The sequence below is a fragment of the Myxocyprinus asiaticus genome, chromosome 41, assembly GCF_019703515.2.
Source record: "Myxocyprinus asiaticus isolate MX2 ecotype Aquarium Trade chromosome 41, UBuf_Myxa_2, whole genome shotgun sequence".
Taxonomy (NCBI): Eukaryota; Metazoa; Chordata; class Actinopteri; order Cypriniformes; family Catostomidae; genus Myxocyprinus; species Myxocyprinus asiaticus.
The window spans coordinates 21,604,523-21,628,315 of NC_059384.1; the positions used below are offsets into that span (position 1 = coordinate 21,604,523).

The 23,793-nt window shown below is 36.5% G+C and overlaps 1 protein-coding gene across 1 annotated transcript in view; it reads right to left on the reverse strand.

Annotated features, from left to right (window-relative positions):
* Positions 1 to 2,699, reverse strand: part of LOC127432138 (transient receptor potential cation channel subfamily A member 1-like) — a 47,609-nt gene extending 44,910 nt beyond the window's left edge. Inside the window, exons 1-3 of the mRNA XM_051682975.1 lie at positions 2,640 to 2,699; positions 1,451 to 1,545; positions 126 to 244 (exon numbers count right to left, since the gene is read on the reverse strand). Coding sequence (XP_051538935.1) covers positions 126 to 244; positions 1,451 to 1,487 — 156 coding nt within the window. The 5' untranslated portion in view covers positions 1,488 to 1,545; positions 2,640 to 2,699. The remainder of the gene's footprint in view (positions 1 to 125; positions 245 to 1,450; positions 1,546 to 2,639) is intronic.
* Between the last annotated feature and the right edge of the window lie 21,094 nt (positions 2,700 to 23,793).

Below are 23,793 nucleotides of genomic sequence, written 5' to 3' on the forward strand. Positions count from 1 at the left end.
CACCGTCTTCTGTAAATGTTTGTGCTTCCCCCACATCACCCTTCCTCCTCTTGTTCTCCCCACATCCTCTGAAACCCATATGTTGGAGACACAACAGAGAATAAACTAAACAAATCTACACGCACCTCAAACACATCTGCAGAATCCAGGCCTGACTCCTCCTCATTTATCACACATTTGTAGAAGTTGTTGTGCCTCACAAACTCCTTTCCAAACTGCATTTGGAGAGCTTGGTGAGGATATTCTGTAAATACATTTGAAAGGAAGGGGGACTGAGGCTTTTTTTGGTTACATTTTGGTCTGTTACTAAGCTATTATATTACTTCAACAGGTTGCAATACAACGCACTGTACCCACAAGTCATATGGACCATTTTTATGATAACTCTATGGTGTTTTTTGCTTTATGGTGTTTTTATGGTGTCATTTTGGAGTTTTGCAGCCTAGGCCCTCATTCACTTTCATTATATGGGAAACAGTTGCTAAGATATCCTTCAAAAGTAAACTGTTGTGTTTAACAGAAGAAAAAAGTCATACGGGTTTGGAAAGACATAAAGGTGAATAAATTATGACATAATTTTCATTTTTGGCTGAACCATCCTTTTAATCAATTATATTCATATCCTCGGATGTATGCTTGGTCGTGTTCATTGTGTTTTCCTTTTGCAGCTGCTTTTGTGTGGTGAGGCTCAAGGTTAAACTAAGAGCATGTGATTGGTCAGAGTGCACAATAACCTCACCATGAGGTGACAAAGATAGCAATAGCTTGCCATGTGAGTTCTTAGAGTCTGGCATAGGTAAAACATTGCAACCATAAAGCCATTGTAACGGATGTAGAAATTTTGACATTTGCTTTGGAATAGTGTTGTACCATTCAGCTGACTCTAAAGCATCACTGACTGTGTGATGCTTTAAAAGAGGCTCTCACAGATATCTCACAGAAAAAATAGGAGTCTATTCAAAAATAATAACCAAGTGGCACATTGTCTGAGGTGTTCAGGCCACCTGGCACACTTAATATGCATTAAACTGTCTACTTATAATGACAGCTGGTTTCTTTATTGAAGGCTGAATCACTTTTTGAAGTGGTATTTAAGTGGAGTCGATATTTATTCTTACTTTTGTCCTTTTTTTCAGATTTTTTAGCATGGAACACAGATTATGCTCACAAGGTTGAATCTGAGGTTGAATTGAATATCCATATTGTCCTGCTTTAATGGATAAAATTGACAACTTTGTCCAAAGTTGCACACACAGAATATGAACAATTCACTGGAAAAATAAGTTTGTTGTCATACTTTACCCTACATAACCACAATACTTATTTAGTACAGCCTATATGTGGGGTGAACAGATACAGAAAACAGGAACAATATGCAAATATTCAAATACATCAAACAATACCTTGTCTAGTCTACTTAAAAATGAATGTCTTGTCATCATATACTCACCCTCATGTTGTTCCAAACCCATTTGACTTTCTTCCATGGAATACAATAGGAGATGTTGGGCAGAATGACAGCCTCAGTCACCATTCACTTTCATTCTATGGAGATAGAAAAAAATGCAATGACTAACATGCAGCCTTACATCTTCTTTTGTATTCCAAGGGAGAAAGAATGTCATACAGGTTTGGAACAGCATAAGCGTGAGTAAATGATGACATAATTTAATTAATTTTACTTTTGGGGGGTGGACTATTCTTTTTAATTACTGAACATACTATGATCCATGTTCTAAAGAGCTGCTCTTTTACATTTTGATTAAGGAAGTGCAGTGTGCATCTTTTGTATGAGACTATTTCTGGAAAATATGTTTTTTGAGAACTTTGCTTGTTTTAGAAAATCAGATTTTTGTGTAAAATGCATCAAATCATATAAGTTCCACTAATTGATGGATTTCTGTCTGTGTAATTTGCTGCAGACATAGAGGTTACAGGAAGTCTTTTTATTTTCAAGATGAAGCACTAACATTGGTTGCCAAGCAGCGAGAAAATAGTAGTGCAAATTGAGATACACACAGACTGCTGTAAGCGCAGCTGTCTGCTCTTGGAATATGGCCCACTACACAGGTGTGAAGAGATGCAAATTTTTTTCTTTTGTTTTTGTTGTCATCATCAAATAATTTGTATAGTCTTCTAACAATTTGGAACATATGATAGGGCAGAAAATACAAATTGTAGTTCTACCGAATTCACCCATTATCTATAATGTAATCTTTAATTAGTCAAAATCAGTCTTTAATTAGATTTCATTAAGCATACAAGCCATGCCATTCTATTAACACTGTCTCACAAGTCACAACTCTGGCCTCAGCAATCAATAAATTATCATAAACTTGCCAATGAAACTCAAAACTGAATAAAAAATGTCAATAGTGACATTGTGCTTATTAAAAATTATTGTTAAATGAGATGCTGCATGAGCCAACTAAAATCATATCACTTGAGAAATATTTTTCAAAAAATCCATACCAAAACATACATTGATTTTGTACTTTATTGTAAAGCATAATTCATAATTGTAACTGAAAGCTTGTTAATCATAAACCAGACAGTCATGCCTTTTACAATGAACACAAACTATTGCTTAAAATGTTTGTGTGTTGTCAATGCCATAAAGAGAAAAAAACATTACATACCTAGCTGATGTGTCTGCATTCAGTTGTGCAATGTGGTCTTTCTATCTCTCTCTCTCTCTCTCTCTCTCTCTCTCTCTCTCTCTCTCTCTCTCTCTAATAAGAGGTGAGTTATATACTGGGTTGGTTGAAGAGGATCCAGTTACAGTGGCTCTTACTCTGAGGTAATTTCCTCTGATGCAATCATTAAAGGCCATGCTAATTTGACCTGAGTCTTTAGTTCTTAAAATGCTTATGGTAAGAGTTAATGCAAAGTATTTCCTCTGGACAATGGACTGTGGTTTCAAATGTTATATTGCTTCCCAGAAATGAAAAAAAAAAACAAACACTTATTTGATGCTCTAGGTTTCTTTCACTGTAAGTTAAGTTTTGCCTTTAGTTAAACCTTTGCATTAGTCAAACAGTAAAGTTATACAACTGTAATATTTGCCACATGACCAAATGCTTCTTATTTTCATACCATATAGCAGATGATTTTATACAAAGAGATTCATAGTGTGTTTAGTGTGTGTCTGTTCCCTGGAAATTAAACCCATGATATTGGTTTTTGAAAGCCTGAAATAAAAAATAATAAAAAATAAAAATTGTGTGTTTAACTACACAAACTAAAAAAAAAAATACAATAAAAAAAATATCAATTGTTATATTGTTCTTGATTGTTACATAAATACTTTACAAATGTATCACAAACCCATTAATTTATCTTTTATTATCAATAGCTTAAAAGAAAGAAAGAAAGAAAGAAAACCTGTTAACACTGTCAAACTTTTTTTATTTTTTATTTTGGCATTGTCAAAATCACTTTAAAAGAGCTACCATCATTATTAATCATATTTTTTGGACTTCTCTTCAAATTGTCCACTGTTTGTCCCAAGCAACTTTAACATTATTAAGCATGATCTGATAATGCTCACTCCAATCTGTCTCCAAGGTAAATCCCCTTGATATTTTATCACAAAGTAGTGCTTCACTACAAGATCAAATCAAGCTGGACTCGTCTTGACTCCCCAGGAAGCTGATCATGGGATTATGCAATATTCATTTGGGAACGGGAAAGCTGGAATTAAAAGTAGGCCTACTGTTTATCAAGAAGGATTATTTGATAAAATGCATCATTAACTAGGGATTATGCTGTATTACTGGGGATATCAAGAACCACTCTACTCTCACTGTTGATGTAACATGCTTGTTTACTTTTTATTTGAAACGATCTTAACACTTAAATTTCATATATTTCAAAATTCATAAATTCTTTAATACATGAAAAACTCATGAATGTTAACTCTGCACAGAGGCAAATTTTATTGATCAGAGTTTTTTTTTAATTTTTTTTCATAGCTCAGGAGACTTAATGGAGATCTCAGTTACATTTAATTTAAGTATCAACTTTGTCTCAGATGTTTCTACTGAAATGCCTTACCAGGAGGTATAATATAGACACAAATAAGGCTGGGTAAAATATCGATTTTCTTATTAATCACAATCTTCATCTAAACAATTCCAAACTTGATTCAAGATTGATATTTTACTTTTACTTTAAAGTTTACTTCAGTTTTTGTTGTGTTGATTATTATATATTTTTAATAAGTATCAACTGAACTGCATAGTTTAGGCCCTGTTGTTATTTTTTTATATTCATCTTTTCACAATATACAGAGTTAGAAGGTTGCCTGTACAGCATTAGCTGAGAGAGCATTTTCTTGCAAATGTAAGCAAAATGGAAACAAATCAAAATCAAATCAAAATGTATCGAATCGAATCAAATAAAGAGATTGCGAATCAGAATCAAATCACGTTGGGAAATCTGTATTGATAAGTTTGCCCTAGAAACAAATTAGACAATTGCTGATATCCAGCAAAAGTATATAAATTAATATAAATGAATGTAGATAGCATAGCACAGATAATTTGAGTTTAATGAGAAATGTTAGAAATCTCTGGCTATTGATTGCAGATGTTGGTATCTTGTTCAATCTGAACACACACAGTTTGAGACACTGTTGATATCTCTCATTCAAGATTTCAGGAGTCTTTTTCTTAAGAGAAACATCTGGGAATAACAAGACTTAAAGGGTTATTTCACCCCAAAATTAAAATTCACTTACTCTCTCATGCCATCCAAGATGTGTATGACTTTCTTTCCTCTGCAGAACTCAAACAAAGATTTTTAGAAGAATATCTCAGCTCTGTAGGTCCATACAATGCAAATGAATGGTGACCAGGCCTTTGAAGCTCCAAAAAGCAGATATAGTCAGCATAAACATAATCCTTTTGACTCCAGTGGTCTTCTGAAGCAATCCAACTGGTTTGGGATGAGAACAGACCAAAATGTAATTCCTTTTTCACTATAAATCTTGACAGCAGTCTCATTCACAATCATGATTTCAAGCTCGATTATGCTTCCTACAGCGCCATCTAGCACTCTGCACATGTGTCAAGCGTTAGGAAGTGTAATCGAGTTTGAAATCATGATTGTGTCTAGAGACTGCAATGGCAAAATGTACAGTGAAAAGGGAGTTATATTTTGGTGTGTTCTCACCCAAAACCAACTGAATCACTTCAGAAGACATTGATTAAACCACTGGAGTTGAACGGATTACTTTTATTTTGACTTTTGGAGCTTCAAAGGCCTGATCACCATTCACTTGCATTGTATGGACCTACAGAGCTGAGATATTCTTCTAAAAATCTTTGTTTGTGTTCAGCAGAAGAAAGGAAGTCATACACATCTGTGATGGCATGAGGGTGAGTAAATGATGTGAGGCTGTCTCAATTGCTTCTGTCTCTTTATGTAATCTCAGACTGACTCGATGTTCAGTGGGGGGGCTCTGTGGCGGCAATGCCATCTCTTGCAGAGCGCCCTGTTCTTCTATTCTAATCTTTTCTATTTGCAAAAGTAATGTTTGGGAGTCTAAAATGTGTATTTCCTATTGACACACTAAAGCTGAAGACATAAATAACCATCTTAAGACAAATGTTTTTGTGAAACATCTTCAGTGCCAAAAACTTTTGCACAATACTGTATCTTTAAGCAAAGGTCTGTATTTGATCTTCATTTAACCTCATTTCTGTCTAGGAGAAACAACTGAGATGTTAAAGAGATCTCATTTGGAATTTTTCTTTCCAATGGGTGAGCAAAGGGAAACAAAATAATCAACACAAGGATCTTGCTCTCAGCAAAAGGTATCTAAAGCTTTCATTAAATCAATAGTCCATGAAATACTCTCAAGTAGAGAGAAATATTTATGAGGTTTGGGCAAGTGCGTTTTAGGCAGCTGTTCCTACTTTATGATTATTTATAAACACAAAAGAGAAAGCTAAACACAGAGGCATACTCATCATGCTTGTATTTTGAACCATGTCAGATAAGGACAAACATATTTTGCCATATCCATCCGTTCCACTTCATGTCCATCCAAATGTTTGTCCCTTCTTTATCATTTCAAATGAGCTATTATGATTGTTATAATAAACAGCATATTAGTTACTTATGCACAACCATTATGATATGTTAAGGTGTAGAGACTTCTATATTCTATATTTCAGAGGCTGTTACCTTAGCTGGTTTGTATTCATTATCTGTTTTTCAGTTTTGTGGAAACACCTGTCCACTGCATGTGCAAAATCATCAATGACTGTTTGCTTTGGTCATATTTCAGTAATTTCCTCAGACAGTTTAATTACTCTACACTAGTATTCTTACCATGTGACATCACAAAGTAAACAAAATCGTAATGGACACCATAAAAAGGTATAATTTCCTTTTTATTACACTCCAAACAACAGGCACTAGTCTGGCCTATTAGAATTTTCTAAATCAGTTGTTTTGCTTCAGGACCCAAATTTAACAACAAGGCCCAACAATATATACAAATATTCACATTACATAGGCTAAATATGAAAATTGCATGATTAAATTCTGCTGTTTCATGCTCTCGGCAGCCAATAATTCACTGCACTAAACAAATTTAAAAAAAATGGTTAGCACAACATGATCTCAAGTTAACCCATATTTTATGTAGTCTATGTGTATTTTCTTACCATGTGTCATTTTTTTTTCATGGTTTTCGACGATAAGGGCATGTGAAACATCCTTTCCATGTTGGCTTCTGCCTAATTTGGCTATCTTAAAGTAATAAATGAATTTGTGTAAAAATCATGTAATGGACCAAGAAGACAGCATCTAATGTAGCCTAATTCTTTCTAAACGACAAGCAAACATGATATTTCCCCTTATGCAGAGATTGTCATGGACAATCTCCCTTGCATGCTCAGAAACTCTAAGCAGCTACTGTTTAAATGACTCGGCATTACCAGCTTCATGTCTAGTGTATCTCAAGAGAGCAGGGAGTACTTTATGGAAACCTTTTTGCTAGCTTGGTTTCAACATGACACAAAGGCACAAAACATCTACAGAGAGGCTGGATTGTTTTGCTATTAATATGTACAGGGGAGAGCAAGGATAAATGTAATATTGTTAATAAATTAATACACAATGCACTAGCCATATTGTGCACATTCAGTGCAAACTTCTGTTTCTTTTTCTTCCCAAAACATCAGAAAGTTTTAATAACGACTGACTTAAAATAGATTTTTTTTTTTTTTTTTTTTTAAATACCTGTTTTGAGTGAATAATAAGTAAAAAGTGTTATGCAATGATTAGTTTTAGGATCATAATTTTATTTACAATCAATCAAATCATGCATCATTTTAAACCATTATTTTTCCTTTCAGAGTTGTATATGATTTTGTGTTCTTATCTGGTCTGATTTGGTAGCATGATCATATAAAACTGCCTCTAGACCAGTGGCAATATGGGCTCAGTGCATATTCTGCTGAAATTGGCATGGAAAGAATGCACAGAGCATACATTTGTCATGGCAGCTCATATTAAAGTGTGTTGAGAGTTAACTGCTGTCGTATTCTAATTATGCTATTATGTGTTTAAAAAAGTATTTTTGGGGTTTAAAATTTATTCACATATGGGTAACACTTTACAATAAGTGATTTATCAACATCGGTTAATGCATCAGGTGCCATGAACTAACAATGAATAATATATTTTTACAGCATTTATTAATGTAGGTTAATGTTAATATATAAAAATACAATTGTTCAGTGTTAGTTTGTGTTAGTTCATATTGCATTTACTAATATTAACATATTCGTATTTATTAAATGTAGTTATGCTGTAATTAACATTAGCCAAGATTAATAAGTGCTGCAAAAGTATTGTTCATTATTAATTCATGGTATCTAATGTAGTTAACTAATGTTTACAAATACAACCTCAATGTAAAGTTCAAGGAAATATGTCTTGCTTGCGCTGATTAAATGTAATCTGATGTCATGAATAAAACCTCTGCTTGATAATGTAAGTGTCTGGTGTTTCAGGATGTGTTTTTAGTATGTACACATAAAATATATAAAATCAAATAGAACTATAGAATTGCAGAGTTTTTTTTTTTTTTTTTTTTTTTTTTAAAGCTTTACTTATTACATACAGTACCATCATTACAAGTATACAGCATAGGTGTCATTAATGTGTAACATTGTCCTTTTTGTACTACTAGTTTAATTGCATCTGACCCAATAAATTAATATATTTAATTGACATGGGTAATAACTGCTGACATGTCTATGATGTTTCAGATAATATTTCAAAGCTTTAGTATAATATCTTTTGGAATAAATGATCAAAAACCAATATGTGTTACAATTATCCCTGCACTCCTTACAGAAAGAATGTCATTCTTTATACAGTACCTGCAGTGACCTTCATGGTAAGTGTAACATTGGATTTAGTATCAGACCTGCTCATGCTTTAACATATCTAACATTTCATATTCTGCCTCTTTGCTTAGTGTCTGATCCTTGAATTCACTGCAGACTGAAGTTACATGTAAAAGTTTAGAAGTGTGCAGTAACATATTCTGCACACATATTCATATTTACTTGCATAAAAGTATCGAAGAATAGACATACCACTGAGGTTGGATCAAAACTTAATTTGTAACACTTTACAATGAGGTTCCATTTGTTAACATTAGCTAAAGCATTAGGTATCATGAACTAAAAATGAACAATATATATTTTTTATAGCATTCATTCATCTTTGTTAATGTTAGTTAATAAAAATGCAGTTGTTCATTGTTAGTTCATGTTAGTTCATAGTGCATTAACTAATGTTAACTAACACAACTTTTGATTTTAGAAATGTATTACTATCTGTTGAAATTAACATTAACCAAGATTAATAAATGCTGTAAAATTATTGTTCATTGTTAGTTCATGTTAACTAGGCTAATGTTGTTAACTAATGTTAACAAATGGATTCTTATTTTAAAGTGTTACCTCTTAATTATAGATGAACAACTTATAGAAATGGCACAGTAAAGAGAGTATTAGCTAACTACAGAGCAATCAATCAAATCTTTGCCAAGCTAATTGGAAACTGAAGGAACTGAAAGTTATTTAGAAACTGCTTATTGAAATATATTCAATGTCAAATTAAAATATATAATATCTTAAAATGACTCAAGGAACAGGAATATAAAAGGAGAAAACTAAATTTGTATTTACATGTCACAGTCTGTCTCCATCATGTTCTTCAAGGACTCTTATTTTGAAGTGTTACGTTGAGTTATTGAAGTATTGCGTTGAGTTTATGAAGTGTTAAGTTGTGTAGCTAGTTTGTAATGTTTAGCATTTGTTCCACTCCAGTGATTATAATTAAAGGATTTAAAAATTCCACTCCTGCATCTCCTCTCTTCCTCTTCCACTCCTAGACACCAACGTTACAGAAGGACTGACCCAAAACAAAAAAACGGATATATTTACCTGTTCCTCCTAACGTCTTCCTCTACTCCAGCGATCCCGCTTATCCTCCTCTCCTACAAAGCCTCACCTCGATGTGCACATTACTGAGCATGGAGTCAACAGTATTATTCTTGGAGCAGTCAGCGGTAGCGACCACGGAGGCTGCATTTCCCCCATATGCTGTGAATTATGGAGGGAACCCCAGGCCAAAACCTGTGCCCATGCCTGCCACGGTTAATGAGCCAGTGCCCATGCCTGCCACAGTTAATGAGCCAGTGCCCATGCCTGCCACGGTTAACGAGCCAGTGCCTGTAGCCTCGACCGTCCCAGAGCCAGTGCCTGTAGCCTCGACTGTCCCAGAGCCAGTGCCTTTAGCCTCGACCGTCCCAGAGCCAGTGCCTGTAGCCTCGACCGTCCCCGTAACCATGCTCCCTGCTGGCCGGAGGGAGGAGAAGGAAAAGAACAACTTCTCCCCTGTCTCTGCCTATGCTCACGACCACGGAGGTCATTCCCCAGTCTCTGCCTATGCTCACGACCACGGAGGTCGTTCCCCAGTCTCTGCCAATGCTCACGACCACGGAGGTCGTTCCCCAGTCTCTGCCTATGCTCATGACCACAGAGATCGTTCCCCAGTCTCTGCCCATGCTCACGACCACGGAGGTCGTTCCCCAGTCTCTGCCCATGCTCACGACCATAGAGGTCGTTCCCCTGTCTCTGCCCATGTTCACGACCATGGAGGTCATTCCCAATCTCTGCCTGTACTCTCTTCCATGGCTCTCAGCCCCGAGCCTTCCACAGACTTTTCCCTCGATCCTCTCATAACTCCGCATTCCATGGCTCTATCCCTCGAGTCTCCCACGGCTCCGCTTTCCACGGCTCCTCCACCTTCCACGGCTCCACCTCCTTGGCTCCACCTTCCACGGCTCTACCCCCAGAGTCTTCCACGGCTCCGCCTTCCATGGCACCGCCCCTCGAGCCTCCCACGGCTCCTCCTTCCTCAGCTCCGCCTCCCTTGGCTCCACCCTCAGAGTCTTCCGTGGCTACACCCACTTCCCCAGAGTCTCCTCCTCCAGCGGTTCTGCCTCCTGACCCAGTCCTTGCCCTGTGGCTGCCTCCCAGGCCTCATGACACAGTCCTTGCCCTGTGGCCGCCTCCCAGGCCTCCTGACCCAATCCTTACCCTGTGGCTGCCACCCAGGCCCCCTGACCCAGTCCCTGCCCTGTGGCTGCCTCCCAGGCCTCTTGACCAAGTCCCTGCCTTGAAGCCGCCCCCAGGCCCCCGGATCCATTCCCAGCCCTGAAGCCGCCCCCCAGGCCTCTGGACCCATTCCCAGTCCTGAAGCCGCCCCCTAGGCCTCCTGATCATCCTCCTTGGTTCCCTCATCTTCTGCATCATCCTACCCTCATCATCCGTTTTCGGGCGCTAGGAGTCGCCCTTTAAAGGGAGGGTAATGTCAAAGTCTGTCTCCATCATGAGTTATTGAAGTAGTGCATTGAGTTTATGAAGTGTTAATTTGTGTTGTTAGTTTGTAATGTTTAGCGTTTGTTCCACTCCAGTGTTTGTTCCATTCCAGTGTTTGTTCCACTCCAGTGTTTGTTCCACTCCAGTGTTTGTTCCACTCCAGCGATTATAATTAAATGATTTAAAGATTTCATTCCTTCATCTCCTCTCTTCCTCTTCCACTCCTAGACACCAACGTTACATAACATTTATTCAATTATCAGAAACTTTTATCCAATGCAGCTTACAAGTAAGGAATAATACAACAGTGATTCATCATACAAGGAGACAATAACATTGGAAGTCAATTCGATCTAGTCCTACCAGTGAAAATATTTGCATAATTAATACACTAATCTAAAAAAATTAATACAAAAAAGACAGAATTAAGATCTATGATTGTCAGCATAGATCATAATATGCACAATGACATAATTGATCTTTTCACATTAAATTGGATGAATGGGTCAAAATGAATTCTAAATACATGAATACTGACAAAAAAGTGGATGTAGCCTTTTCTAATATTTGTGTTCCTGTAGCTCAACTGGCAGAGCATGGTATAGCAACACCAATTTCATGGGTTTGATTGATAAAGAATACCTTGATTGCACTGTTAGTCACTCTGGATAAAAAGCATCTTCCAAATGTACAGGATAAATGTAAAATTTAGCGGAACAAAACATACAAAGTGGTGGTGACCTAATGGTTGATGATATAAGCTGCTATTGCACAAAGGTTGCTAGCTCTTTTCCAAGCGGACGAGAGCCAAGAACTGGAGACTCACAACAGGGTCAAATCCTGTACTAACTTCATTATACCTGAGTATTAACCTCAAAATGCAAAAGGGACCCCTGTACCTGCAGTTAGTGTAAGTCACTTTGTATTAAAAGTGTCTGTGTAACCAACAAACTTTCAAAACAATTCTTCACACTTTAAAGCTTTGTTTACATCCAGTTAAAACAACATATACTGTACAATAAATTGCACATTTTATTTTATTTTCCACAACAGAATCAAACTGAATGAAAGAAAACTATTCGTGCGCCAGACAACACAAACACATCTTTATTACCAGTACTGTGCCAGTCATCACAGTAGTTCCATGGAGTGATGTTACCATTAGTTTGCAGCGAGGGATAGTAAACAGTTTAGAAAGGAACATCATATTTTTTTCCCAAAAGTCTTGGGAGTTCTAATACTGTAAGGAGTTTTCTCATGAGTACAGCATGGGAAAATGTTGTTGATCCAATTCCTTTTTGATGATGAATAAATGGATTTCCAGTTCACTAATATACATGTTTACCGGCAATTCCAGCAAGATGTTTTTATTTATTTATTTATTTATTTTTTATTTATTTATTTATTTGATTTTTTTTGTGGTGAACAGTTTCTAATAGGTCAATAACATGTAAAAAATAAAATAATAATAATCATTCTGAGGAGATTACTCATGCAACTGTCTCTGACCTTTGATGACACTTTATTTACTGTAGTTCCAAAAATCACTTAATGTCACACAAGTCCCAAAGCATTTCTTCAATATGCCACATGAACAAAGATAAAAAAAAAAAAAAATGTTCACTCAGAATTAAAAATTAGACTTTACATAATTTTTTGTGACATCGAAGACAAACAAGAAGAACAAAAGCTATAAACTGTATTATCTCAAACAGGGTGCACTGTATTTACAGTATGGGCCTCTCTGCAGGTGCAAAATATTGAATAGTGAGCTGGTGTTAATTTTGCTCTTTAATAGTGTCAATCATATAATATTACATAGCCATCATTTACATTTACATTTAGTCATTTAGCAGACGCTTTTATTCAAAGCAACTTACAAATGAGGAAAATACAAGCAATTTGTCATACAAAGTTCAACAGCATCTACAGTGTTGTACTGCAAGCTCTCAAGGTGGTTGGAGTAGTATAGGTGCTAGCGCAGAAGATAGATACAGAAAGAGACAGAAGTATTTTTTGTGTGTGTACAGTAATTGCAAGTTAAGCTCAATAGTAAGTGCAATTAGTGTGGATTGGTTAAATGCTTGTGGAACAGATGTGTTTTCAGCTGGTTCTTGAATGTTGAGATGGTATCTATATGATCGTGAAATAGACTTTGTGATGGGACCACCAGGCACCACTTGTTCATAGATCGCTCGTTCATAGCTCATAGATCGCTCTCTTGACTGATCTCATTTGAGTATTCAAAATCCAATTCAAATTATCAAAAATGTCTGCATGCACTAATAATGCATGACTAATAGCATGTCCCTTGAGTCTGTTTGTGCTTCATTCAAGAAGCCACATTAATTACTGTATCGATAACAAAATTTTTAATGAATCTATATTAGTGCGTTATCATTTCATCTCTGATTAGCAGCTGCAAAGCTTTGTATATGCCATTTGTATTCAATTGTGTTCAAAGCTTGGTTTAATTAAAATGAATTGTATTGTCAGTTCAAATGTTTTCTCCTATATATACTGTCTATATTATGTTGTTATTATACACCGTTTATGGAGGAATGGCTAGAATGGCCAGATCAGTAATATTCCTTAACATTTCTGCATGAAAAGACATTTCTGTCTCAAATGTCTTTCTGCATTTGTCAGTGGACATGAATAAGTTAAACCCAATTTGTCAAAAACTTATTTTGGTTCCATCCTCAAACACTCTATTAGACTATTCATTCTCTTTATGGTAGTAAATCACAGAAATATGTATGTTTACATCATTTACCGTATTGGCTATGCCCTGTAAAATCTAGCAGATTCAGACAGTGCACTCAGTGCAGTGGCGGGTTTACGATTTCTGAGGCCCCAAGCAACCGACCAACCTGGGGCCCCATTTAGAAAAATGTTGCTTAAAAAAATAACATAAAATTGATTTTAAATCATAATTTTACATTCATCCTATCAGAAATACTTTCAGAATGTTTAATAAAATAAAAATTTAGTTAATGATAATTAATGCATTTTTTCCAGTTTTCCACAATACAGTGATAAAAAAAAGCAATATTTACTTACACATATTTTAACAAAACACTCTTCTTTTTTTATGAACAGGGTGTGCAAAGCCTACTACACTTGCTAACATTTTGGAATTCAGTTTTTATTTTATTATTATTAATTATTTATTGTTGTCCAGTTTATCATTATACAGTATTATTATTATTACTTTGAGGATTTGTTGTATACAATAGTAATATATTCCTGTCTTATTTACTTTAGTTTCACCTGGAGCTTATATTCTTACACTGCAGTGTCTTGCTCACCATGTTGCAAAAGGCTGTATTTTATGTTAGCATCGTGGCAACATTTGTTACAGTATTGTAACAGTAGACATACATGGCGGACCCTCAGCACACTAGAGCAGAAGAAAAAAACATTGCCGTTTATCAAGTACTGAAGCTTTGCTTGGTGCAGAATAATCTGGAATAATGTTAAACATTGTAACAGTCATCTCTTTGCATCTTGAACTTGTTCAGAATGTTAAATCTTTGTGACACCTGTGCTAAAAACAATCTAGACGCAGCACAATCTAGACGCAGAGCAACGAATGAAACAGTACTCAGGTGTCTCGACATGCGTTTTTAAGACCTGAAGTTCTTTTTAACTTGACTCTGTGTCTAAAAATGTGCCAGTCCTGTGAGACACTGAAGAAACAGCGAGACACGGTGCAGCAGGTATGAATGAATGAATGAATGAATGAATGTTACATTTATATAGCGCTTTTTCTGACACTACAATCAGAGCACTTTACACAGTGAACAGGGGACGCTCCTCAACTTCCACCAGTGTGCAGCATCCACATGGATGATGTGACGGCAGCCATCCAGGGCCCTATGCAATTGCGTGGTTTGCATGGTGGTTAAAACCTCTACTGACTCACTGAACTGTTTCTATTGTCTTTGAGCTGTATGTGGCTCTCCCTTAAGTTCACTGTGCATGACGGCCAGCCAGAAGTTTAAGGAGGATATTCCATTTTGTCTGCCAGCACCTTTGAGCCCTAAGTCCTCTTAATTATCTGCAGATTTGTACTTAATGTCATCACTGAAAAACAAAACTACTGAGAAAAGCTACAACAGCTCAACAGGTTAAGTGTATTACAAATGTGTGCATGACTGATCATTTTAATACACTGATGTATGTTTTCCAGAACGAGTTGAATCCAATCAAGCAGAGTCAATTCTAGCCTTCATTAGGTCTCTCTTTGATAGTGTTTGTTCACTTGCTGTGAACGAGACAGGTTTGTCTCCAAAGATTCTGTAAAACCACCTCCCTCCACCCTCTGACTGCTTAATCTTATTTTCAAGCACTATCTGTGGTATAGTTTGGTGGCCTCCCCAATTTCTATCCCAGGCCACTTACTTGAGAGAAAGAGAAACAAAGTGAGTGACTGGTAGTACTGTTAGTGGCTTTATAACCTCTGCACATTTGATGCTTGACCTTATTTATCAGGAAGGGTAAGAATGTACCAGTGTAAGATGTCTTGCTTATGAAAGACATATTCCTACTATACTGAACCACTCATGAAGGTCAATAACAGAGGTCATGACTGCACTCAAGCGGATGATTCCCTTCAAGATTCATTATGAAGAAAATGGTGTATGGTTTCATGATATTGGATGGCAACTGGATAGAAAAATACTCCTTAAGCTATATATACACAGCACTGAGTGAAGCTTGGACTAGTTTTATATTTCTTTAGGAAACTAATTATAATCAGAAAGTGTTTTATTTGCCAAAATATAGCAAAAATAACATAACATACAGGATGTATACAAAGAGACGGACACAAGATAACATATGTACAGAAGAGTTGCTATGTAGAGAAATGTGAAAAGGTGAATGGGTATGCACAGATAGTATAATGTATACATAAATATGTATTTACATACAGAGTACTACATATACATACATAAAACATTTTTATGTAAAAAAGTTTTTCCAGTGTGCTGAGTAGTAGCCTATACACTGAAATCATGCAGGGTTTTGATAAAAACATCACATTTTATTAATTTTTAAAATATGGACATTAAAATCATCTAATGGCTTTGAGATTTGAAATGCCAAGCTAATAGCTAATGAGCACATCTCCACCTTGTGGACGTTGCACAAATTTGGACAGAAGATGTAATGAGAGTAGAGGAGTTTGTTTTATAGTTTTGAGAATAGTTTAGAAATGTAGAATAATTTACAGTACATACAGTAAGTCCACATTGAGAAGTTGGGATTTAAAATCTAATTTAAACTTTGAAAAGAACAGAAAGTTTGTTGTTAAGTTTGTGACATACAGTGCATTCGGAAATAAAAATTTTTTTTTGTTTTTTTCACATTTTGTTATGTTGCAGCCTTATGCTAAAAGGCTTTAATTTTTATTTATTTTTTCACATCAGTCTACACTCCATACCCCATAATGACAAAGCAAAAACCAGATTTTTGATAACTTTGCAAATGTATTAAAAAGAAAAAACTGAAATATCACATTGACATAAGTATTCAAACCCTTAACTCATTACTTAGTTGAAGCACCTTTGGCAGCAATTACTGCCTCAAGTCTTTTTGGGTATGATGCGACAAGCTTTGCACACCTGGATTTGGGGATTTTCTGCAATTCTTCTCTACAGATCCTCTCAAGCTCTGTCAGGTTGGATGGGGACCATCAGTGGACAGTCATTTTCAGGTCTCTCCAGAGATGTTTGATTAGGTTCAAGTCCGTGCTCTGGCTGGGCCACCCAAGGACATTCACAGAGTTGACCCTAAGCCACTCTTGCATTGTATTGGCTGTGTGCTTGGGGTTATTGTCCTGTTGGAAGGTGAACCTTTGGCCCAGTCTGAGGTCCTGAGCGCTCTGGACCAGGTTTTCAGTAAGGATATATCTGTATTTTGCTGTGTTCAGCTTTCTTTCAACCCTTACCAGTCCCCCATTCCTGATGCTGCCACCACCATGCTTCACCACTGGGATGGTATTGCGCAGGTGATGAGAGGTGCCTGGTTTTCTCCAGACATGACGCTAGGAAGTGAGGCCAAATAGTTCAATCTTCATTTTATCAGACCAGAGAATCTTGTTTCTCACAGTCTGAGAGTCCTTTAGGTGTTTTTTTATGTGTCTTGCACTGAGGAGAGGCTTCCGTCTGGCCACTCTGCCATAAAGCCCAAAACGGTGGAGTGTTGCAGTGATGGTTGTCCTTCTGCAAGTTTCTCCCATCTCCACACATGATCTCTGGAGCTCAACCAGAGTGACCATCACGTTCTTGGTCAGCTCTCTTAGCAAGGCCCTTCTCCCCCGATTGCTTTGTTTGGCTGGGCGGCCAGCTCTAGGAAGAGTCCTGGTTGTTCCAAACTTCTTCCATTTAAGATTTATGGAGGCCGCTGTGCTCTTAGGAACCTTCAATGCAGCCAAAACAATTTTTTAGCCTTCCCCAGATCTGAGCCTCGACACAATCCTGTCTCTGAGCTCTGCAGGCAGTTCCTTTGAACTCATGGCATGGTTTTTGCTCTGATATGCATTTTCAGCTGTGAGAACTTATATAGACATCCTTTCCAAATTATGTCCAATAAACTGAATTTGCCACAGGTTGACTCCAATAAAAGTGTAGAAACATCTCAAAGATGATCCAGAGAAATGGGATGCACCTGAGCTAAATTTCAAGTGTCATAGCAAAGGGTCTGAATACTTATGTCAATGTGATATTTCATTTTTTTCTTTTTAATAAATGTGCTTTGTCATTATGGGGTATGGAGTGTAGATTGATGTGGAAATAAATAATAATTTAAAGCATTTTAGCATAAGGCTGCAACATAACAAAATGTGAAAAAAATTAAGGGGTCTGAATACTTTCTGGATGCAATGTAAAATGAATAGAAAGTGATTCTGCACTATTTCTATGACACTGATCAAATAAGCAAATGTGAAACACTGAGTATGTTAACATCTTTGTATAAAAGGTCAGATTTCCTTGCTTACACTGAAGTACACAAGATGCTCCTTGGAACATTCTCAAATCATGTTGGATTTTCCACTAACTTGTTATGCTGATCATCTAAGTTGTAATGAGAGTAGCTGAATTAAATTAGAGAAACGCTAAATAATGTAAAAGAACACCACTGTAGGTTTTTCGAAAATTTAAAGGAAAAACTACAATTCTCTCATCATTTACTCACCCTCATGCCATCACAAATGTGCATGACTTTCTTTCTTCTGCAGAACACAAACAAAGATTTTTAGAAGAATGTCTCTGCTCAGTAGGTCCATAGCTTCAAAAACCACATAAAGGCAGCATAAAAGTAATCCATAAATCTTCCGAAGTGATCCAATTGATTTTGGGTCAGAACAGACGAAAATATAACTCCTTTTTCAACGTACATCTTGCCATTGCAGTCTCTATCCCCAGTCATGACTTCAAGCTCGATTACACTTCTTAGCGCTTGTTGCATGAGCAGAGCACTAGATGGCTCTAGGAAGTGTAATCGAGCTTGAAATTATGATTGCCAAGAAGACTGCTGATGTCAAGATTTATCGTAAAAACGAATGTGTTACATTGTGGTCTGTTCTCACCCAAAACCAACGGGATCACTTCAGAAGACATTGATTAAACCACTGGAGTCTTATGGATTATGTTTATGCTGCCTTTATTTGCTTTTTGGAGCTTCAAAATTTTTGTCACCTTTCACTTGCATTGTATGGACCTACAGAACTGAAATATTCTTCTAAAAATCTTCATTTGTGTTCAGCAGAAGAAAGAAAGTCATCCACATCTGGGATGGCATGATGATGAGTAAATGAAGAGAGAATTTTCATTTTTGGGTGAACTTTGCTTTTAAGTTAGTGGATCTATGGAGGTTTTCTGTGCATAAATATCTGCATGTTTTTATAAAAATCCATATTTGCAATTCAGATAGACCCTAAATTAAAAGTAACTTTATTTTCTGAGTGCTGACTCAGTGTGGACACTCTGTTTGTTCCATCTGTGCACTCTGAAATTTATGCACAAACTCATAAACACACCGATTGGCTTCTTAACAACTGCATCAAAGACGGCACGCGGCAAAATTTTACCACCGACTATTCTCTCAAGGAAAATCCTGACAATCTGACACATTTCAGTACAACACTTTCCAAAATAAAGAATGGAAATATTTGATGGTAATTGTCTTAAATACTGGATAATATAAAAAATGGAGACAGCACAAAAGTATGAATTTTGAATTTGAAAAATTCTGAACCAAGATGCTGAAACACAAAACAAATCCTTAGCATGTTGTAAATAATGAACGTGTTTATATTTTAGGTATATTTACAGTCTCTCATAGGTTCCCCAGTTCTGCAAAGGGGGGCGTTGTGTTATTACACCTTTTCATCACATAAATAATCACAAGCATTAAAGCAGCAGGAGATTATTGTAGTCTGACTAGACAATTCTTGCAGAAAGTGTTGCTATGAAATGCAGTAGATCTGCTTAATTTTAGTGTTTTGTTAGGGATAGTACTCATCTCGATACTGCAAGCAGCTTCCTATATGCAAAGACCAGGCAAAGGTTAAGCAAAGCATCCTGGTGTAGCATCATTATCCAACCCTGTAATAAAAAGCCTTATAAAATCAAAAGTTTAAGAGGAAGCAGTTTGTCTGTATGTGTGTGTGCAGTACGGGCAAGGTTGAATAGTTTGACCTGTGTGTGGGTATGTTCTTCCTTGCGTGGGATGCAGTACCATGGTAGAAGGCACACAACCCAGCTGACCTTGCAGTAAAACATGCAATAATTTATTCATTGCTTATCGCACTAGTTTTGTACAAGCTGATGCAAAAGAAATGTGCTTTTCTTCACTAATTTCTGCTCCATTTTAATGGGTTCCCTTTGAATTGTTCCTTGACCCGGTGCGAGACCTATTGATCGCTCCATCCTCATATCTTTGGTTGAGAAAACCCAGATAATAATCTTAATTTGTAATCTAATCTATTTGTTTCAGTGGCTTTTCCTCCATTCGAAATTAGGTGAAAACTGTCTTTTCCCTTTAGCACGTATGCATGCTCACCCCATTGTAAAATCTAAAGTCACCTTTCGATCCAATTACGTGTTTAAACTGCAGTACCTCCTGGAGCTATTAAATTGTCCCTTATCTGAGAGTGTCCAGCTGGCAATGTCAGATAAATGGCATGCCATGAATCTTCAATAACTTTTTTTCACAATTTCAATCAAATGAGGTCTCAACCATGTTGCGGTTAAACAGAGCATAGCAAACATAAACTTTCACAGAATAATGAAAGTTATATAAGAATAAAATTATAACTTTCATAAATATGTGTTACCTCTTTTAACATTACTGCTTTTAATTAAAACGATTCCAACTATAGCAACAGTTTCCCAGGTCAACATGGAAGCAAAATACATCCTATTAACTTTCTTAATGCACATTCCTGATCTCACTGTGCACATTATTTAAAATAATAATAATAATAATTTTGTCTTGGTAATCTTTTATCAAACTATAATAAATTGCCCTGCCTGAAACAAAAAGTCTGAAACAACTCCTGTTTTTCAACTCCTCCGTGCCTATCATCGTCATTCAGTACATTAGTATTCAGGTCCGACTTTATTCTGATATGAAATGCCAAAATGTCACAATCCAATCAATTCTCGATGGATATAATAAGTCCCACCATTCATTTTTTCTCACCCATCTTGTTTTACCCAAATATATGTCAGTATATGAAAGCAAAATGGGTTGCGAATGCCATTTCATCTACGCCTTTCACATTTGATTTTTGTTTGTTTGTTGTTGATGGCTAGCTTAACATCTATTTCACCATCAATTGTTAAAATAAAATGCAGCCACTTCTTTCATGAGTAATGACTGTTTCCATGACTTGAAATGTAATGATACCAGTCTGTTGCATGCAGAATTGAACACCAAAATAAACATTTGATTAAACATTCAGGGACACGCACTCTGTGTAATTAAACTGTATTAGGTTAATTACCTCTCCCTCGACAGCCTAATTAAATAGACAGAGCTTGACATTCTTTCAGGTATGGGTTACACAATTAGGTGTACTCTTACAATTATGGCACAGTGTACACAGAGAGGTGGCTTGCAAAGACTCTGATCCCTTGAAACTGACCTTGAGGCAAAATTTCCCAGAAGCTACCTCCACTCATAGGATGTCATCATAGATCACTCCAGGCAATTTCAAAATTTGCAGTCCTTTCAATAGTGTTAGTTATCATCTTATTGCCCAATATGAAGGTTAATTCACACTGACCACTGAACCAACTGTCTCTCTGCATCACTTTTGTCAGTGATGACAATATAATATAAAGCCATATAATTCCATCTGAAATAAGGTTGTTCTGTTGACTCCAAAAAGCTGTAGAGATATTTCCTTTTTCCTTAGCCATTCACTGTTGTAACCATTGAGGCGTCCACTCAGGCTACTGATTCATATCATGCAATTCTGTTTGATAAAACGGATTGTTTCAACCCTCAATTCTGACTGCATGTAAATTTGCAGCCCTTTCAACAGAGTTAGTTATCATCTGATTGCCCGATATGAAGGTTAATTCACACTGACCACTGAACTAACTGTCTCTCTGCATCACTTTTGTCAGTGATGACCTCTCACTTTGCAGTGTTCAAATTAATTTTCTTTCATGGCTGATCTCATCTAGTGAGATATGGACTGGAGGGATGAACTAGGGCACAAGGAGCAAGTTGGCGTCATGCCGATTCAAACTGGCATGTGCCACCTCAGATTAGATAGATAGATAGATAGATAGATAGATAGATAGATAGATAGATAGATAGATAGATAGATTTAGACTAAAATCATGTTAACATGCATATTATTTATGTCTTGTGGCTATACTTTTGAAACCGTCAAAATTATGTTTTGCTGTAATTTTTTTCCTGTGTAACAATATCAAAGCTGCATGCATGGTGATCATGGTTGGTCTGTCATGTTCAGATGCTATTTTGCTTGGTTTATTTTATTTATTTATTTTGGTCATGTCTTATCTTGCCTATTGCACCATGTGAGCCAGGACCACCACTGGTGCCCCCTTAAAAAAAATGTGCTAAATGGCACCCCTGCCTCTGTGTAGAGGAAGTATAAAAAATTAGATCAAGGACATGAATGTGACTGTAAGGTTTGTGTCACCAGTTGCAACAGGAGGATCAGCAAAAAACTACCAGCAAATAGGTATCATTACATGTGTGTTAAGGCCACGGATCATGTGTCTGTATGCACAAGCAACCTGCTCACGTATAGACATGTTATCAATGTTAACGAGGTAAGCATTCATTAATTTTAAATGTATTAATGAGATAAGTATTCTGCTGATTTGTTTCCAATTGCTTTACTCATTCTTGCAGTTAGAATGGTTTATCAAAGTTTAATGATGCTTGTTGCAAACAAAGATTTTTGAGAAGCTACTGCTGAGATTTGATTGTTAAAGGTGAAGTGTGTAATGGTTTCAATGTTAAAATATTTTCTCCTATCCCAGTTTAATGTGCAGAGACAACTATAAGACGGGACTACATTTTTGTCCAAACAATGGAATATGGGGGCTGGGGTGGTGCATTAGTGGTAAAGAATAACAAGGCACCACTGTTACTATTGATCTGGCCTTTGTTCAGGCATTTTACAAAATCCCTTACACAATTCTTCTTCTGTATAAATAGGGTTGCTACCCGTCCTGTAAAATACAGGATCAACATGTATTTAAACATGAAATGATGCATGATTTGTCCTGTATTTTTAAGCCAGGCCCGTCAGATGGCGAAAATGTTCAAGGGGGACCAAAAAAAAAAATACCTCTGGATCAGAATGTCATAGAGGGGTGGGCCCATTTGACTCAGGCCAGCAAGCAATCATTCAGTAACAACCTAACAACTGCCTGGTCACACCCTAGCTAACATTCAGAGCACCCAAGCAACCAAATAACAACATGACCCAGTCATATCTCGGCACCAGAACATTGTAGAGACAAGGGACTGGGCATGTTTTGTAGTGTACTGAGGCCCTTGTTAGGCCCCGTGAGCCCCTGAGGGTCCCAGCCATATCTCGGCACCAGAACATTGTTGGGCTCTTTTTACTTGAGCAAGTGTACTGAGGCCCTAGGTGGGACATGGGACAACGAGTTCTGACACGACAAGCACCACTCACATTTTCTTCAGAAAATGTACCTAATAGTTATTTTTGCAGTTCTGTTAAAGTACAAGTATTCTTTGTTTAAAAAATAAAATAAAGTGATTTATTTATTAAGTGAAAAAATGAGTAATTTATTAGCATCTCCATTTACTTTTGCAAGTATAGGTAGCAACTGTAGGCCTTAGGCAATATTGTAAGTCTTTACCTATTACCAATTTGGGTCCTAAACTGATTATTATTGCCGTAATTGATTGCTACTTACCCAGATGAAATGTCTGAGACTGAAATACACAAGTCATTTTCACCCTAATCCCCAGATTCAGCAATAATTTTGACAATATGCAATTATCTCAAAATTGAGGACTTTACTCATCTAAATTAGATAAGAATGAGAGATGACATGATCTTATCTTCATCTCTAATCCTTTTGTAGCCTAAAAAGTTGTTGTCAACCACAATTAAGGGTACAAACAAGTCTCTCACTGACATTTTTTCCCCAGAGATAATGCACTGTAATTGTTTTTAGTGAAATATTAAATTATACAAACTAGTTCAAATAAATGAATCTTAATGAGTATTTAGAACTATCTCTTTCTTTTGAGTTTTGAAACTGACACCTTTTAAGTAAGCTGAATTGTTTTAATGTTTTGAGTTTAATGAACTTGTCTCTATAAATTTACAGGAACTTAA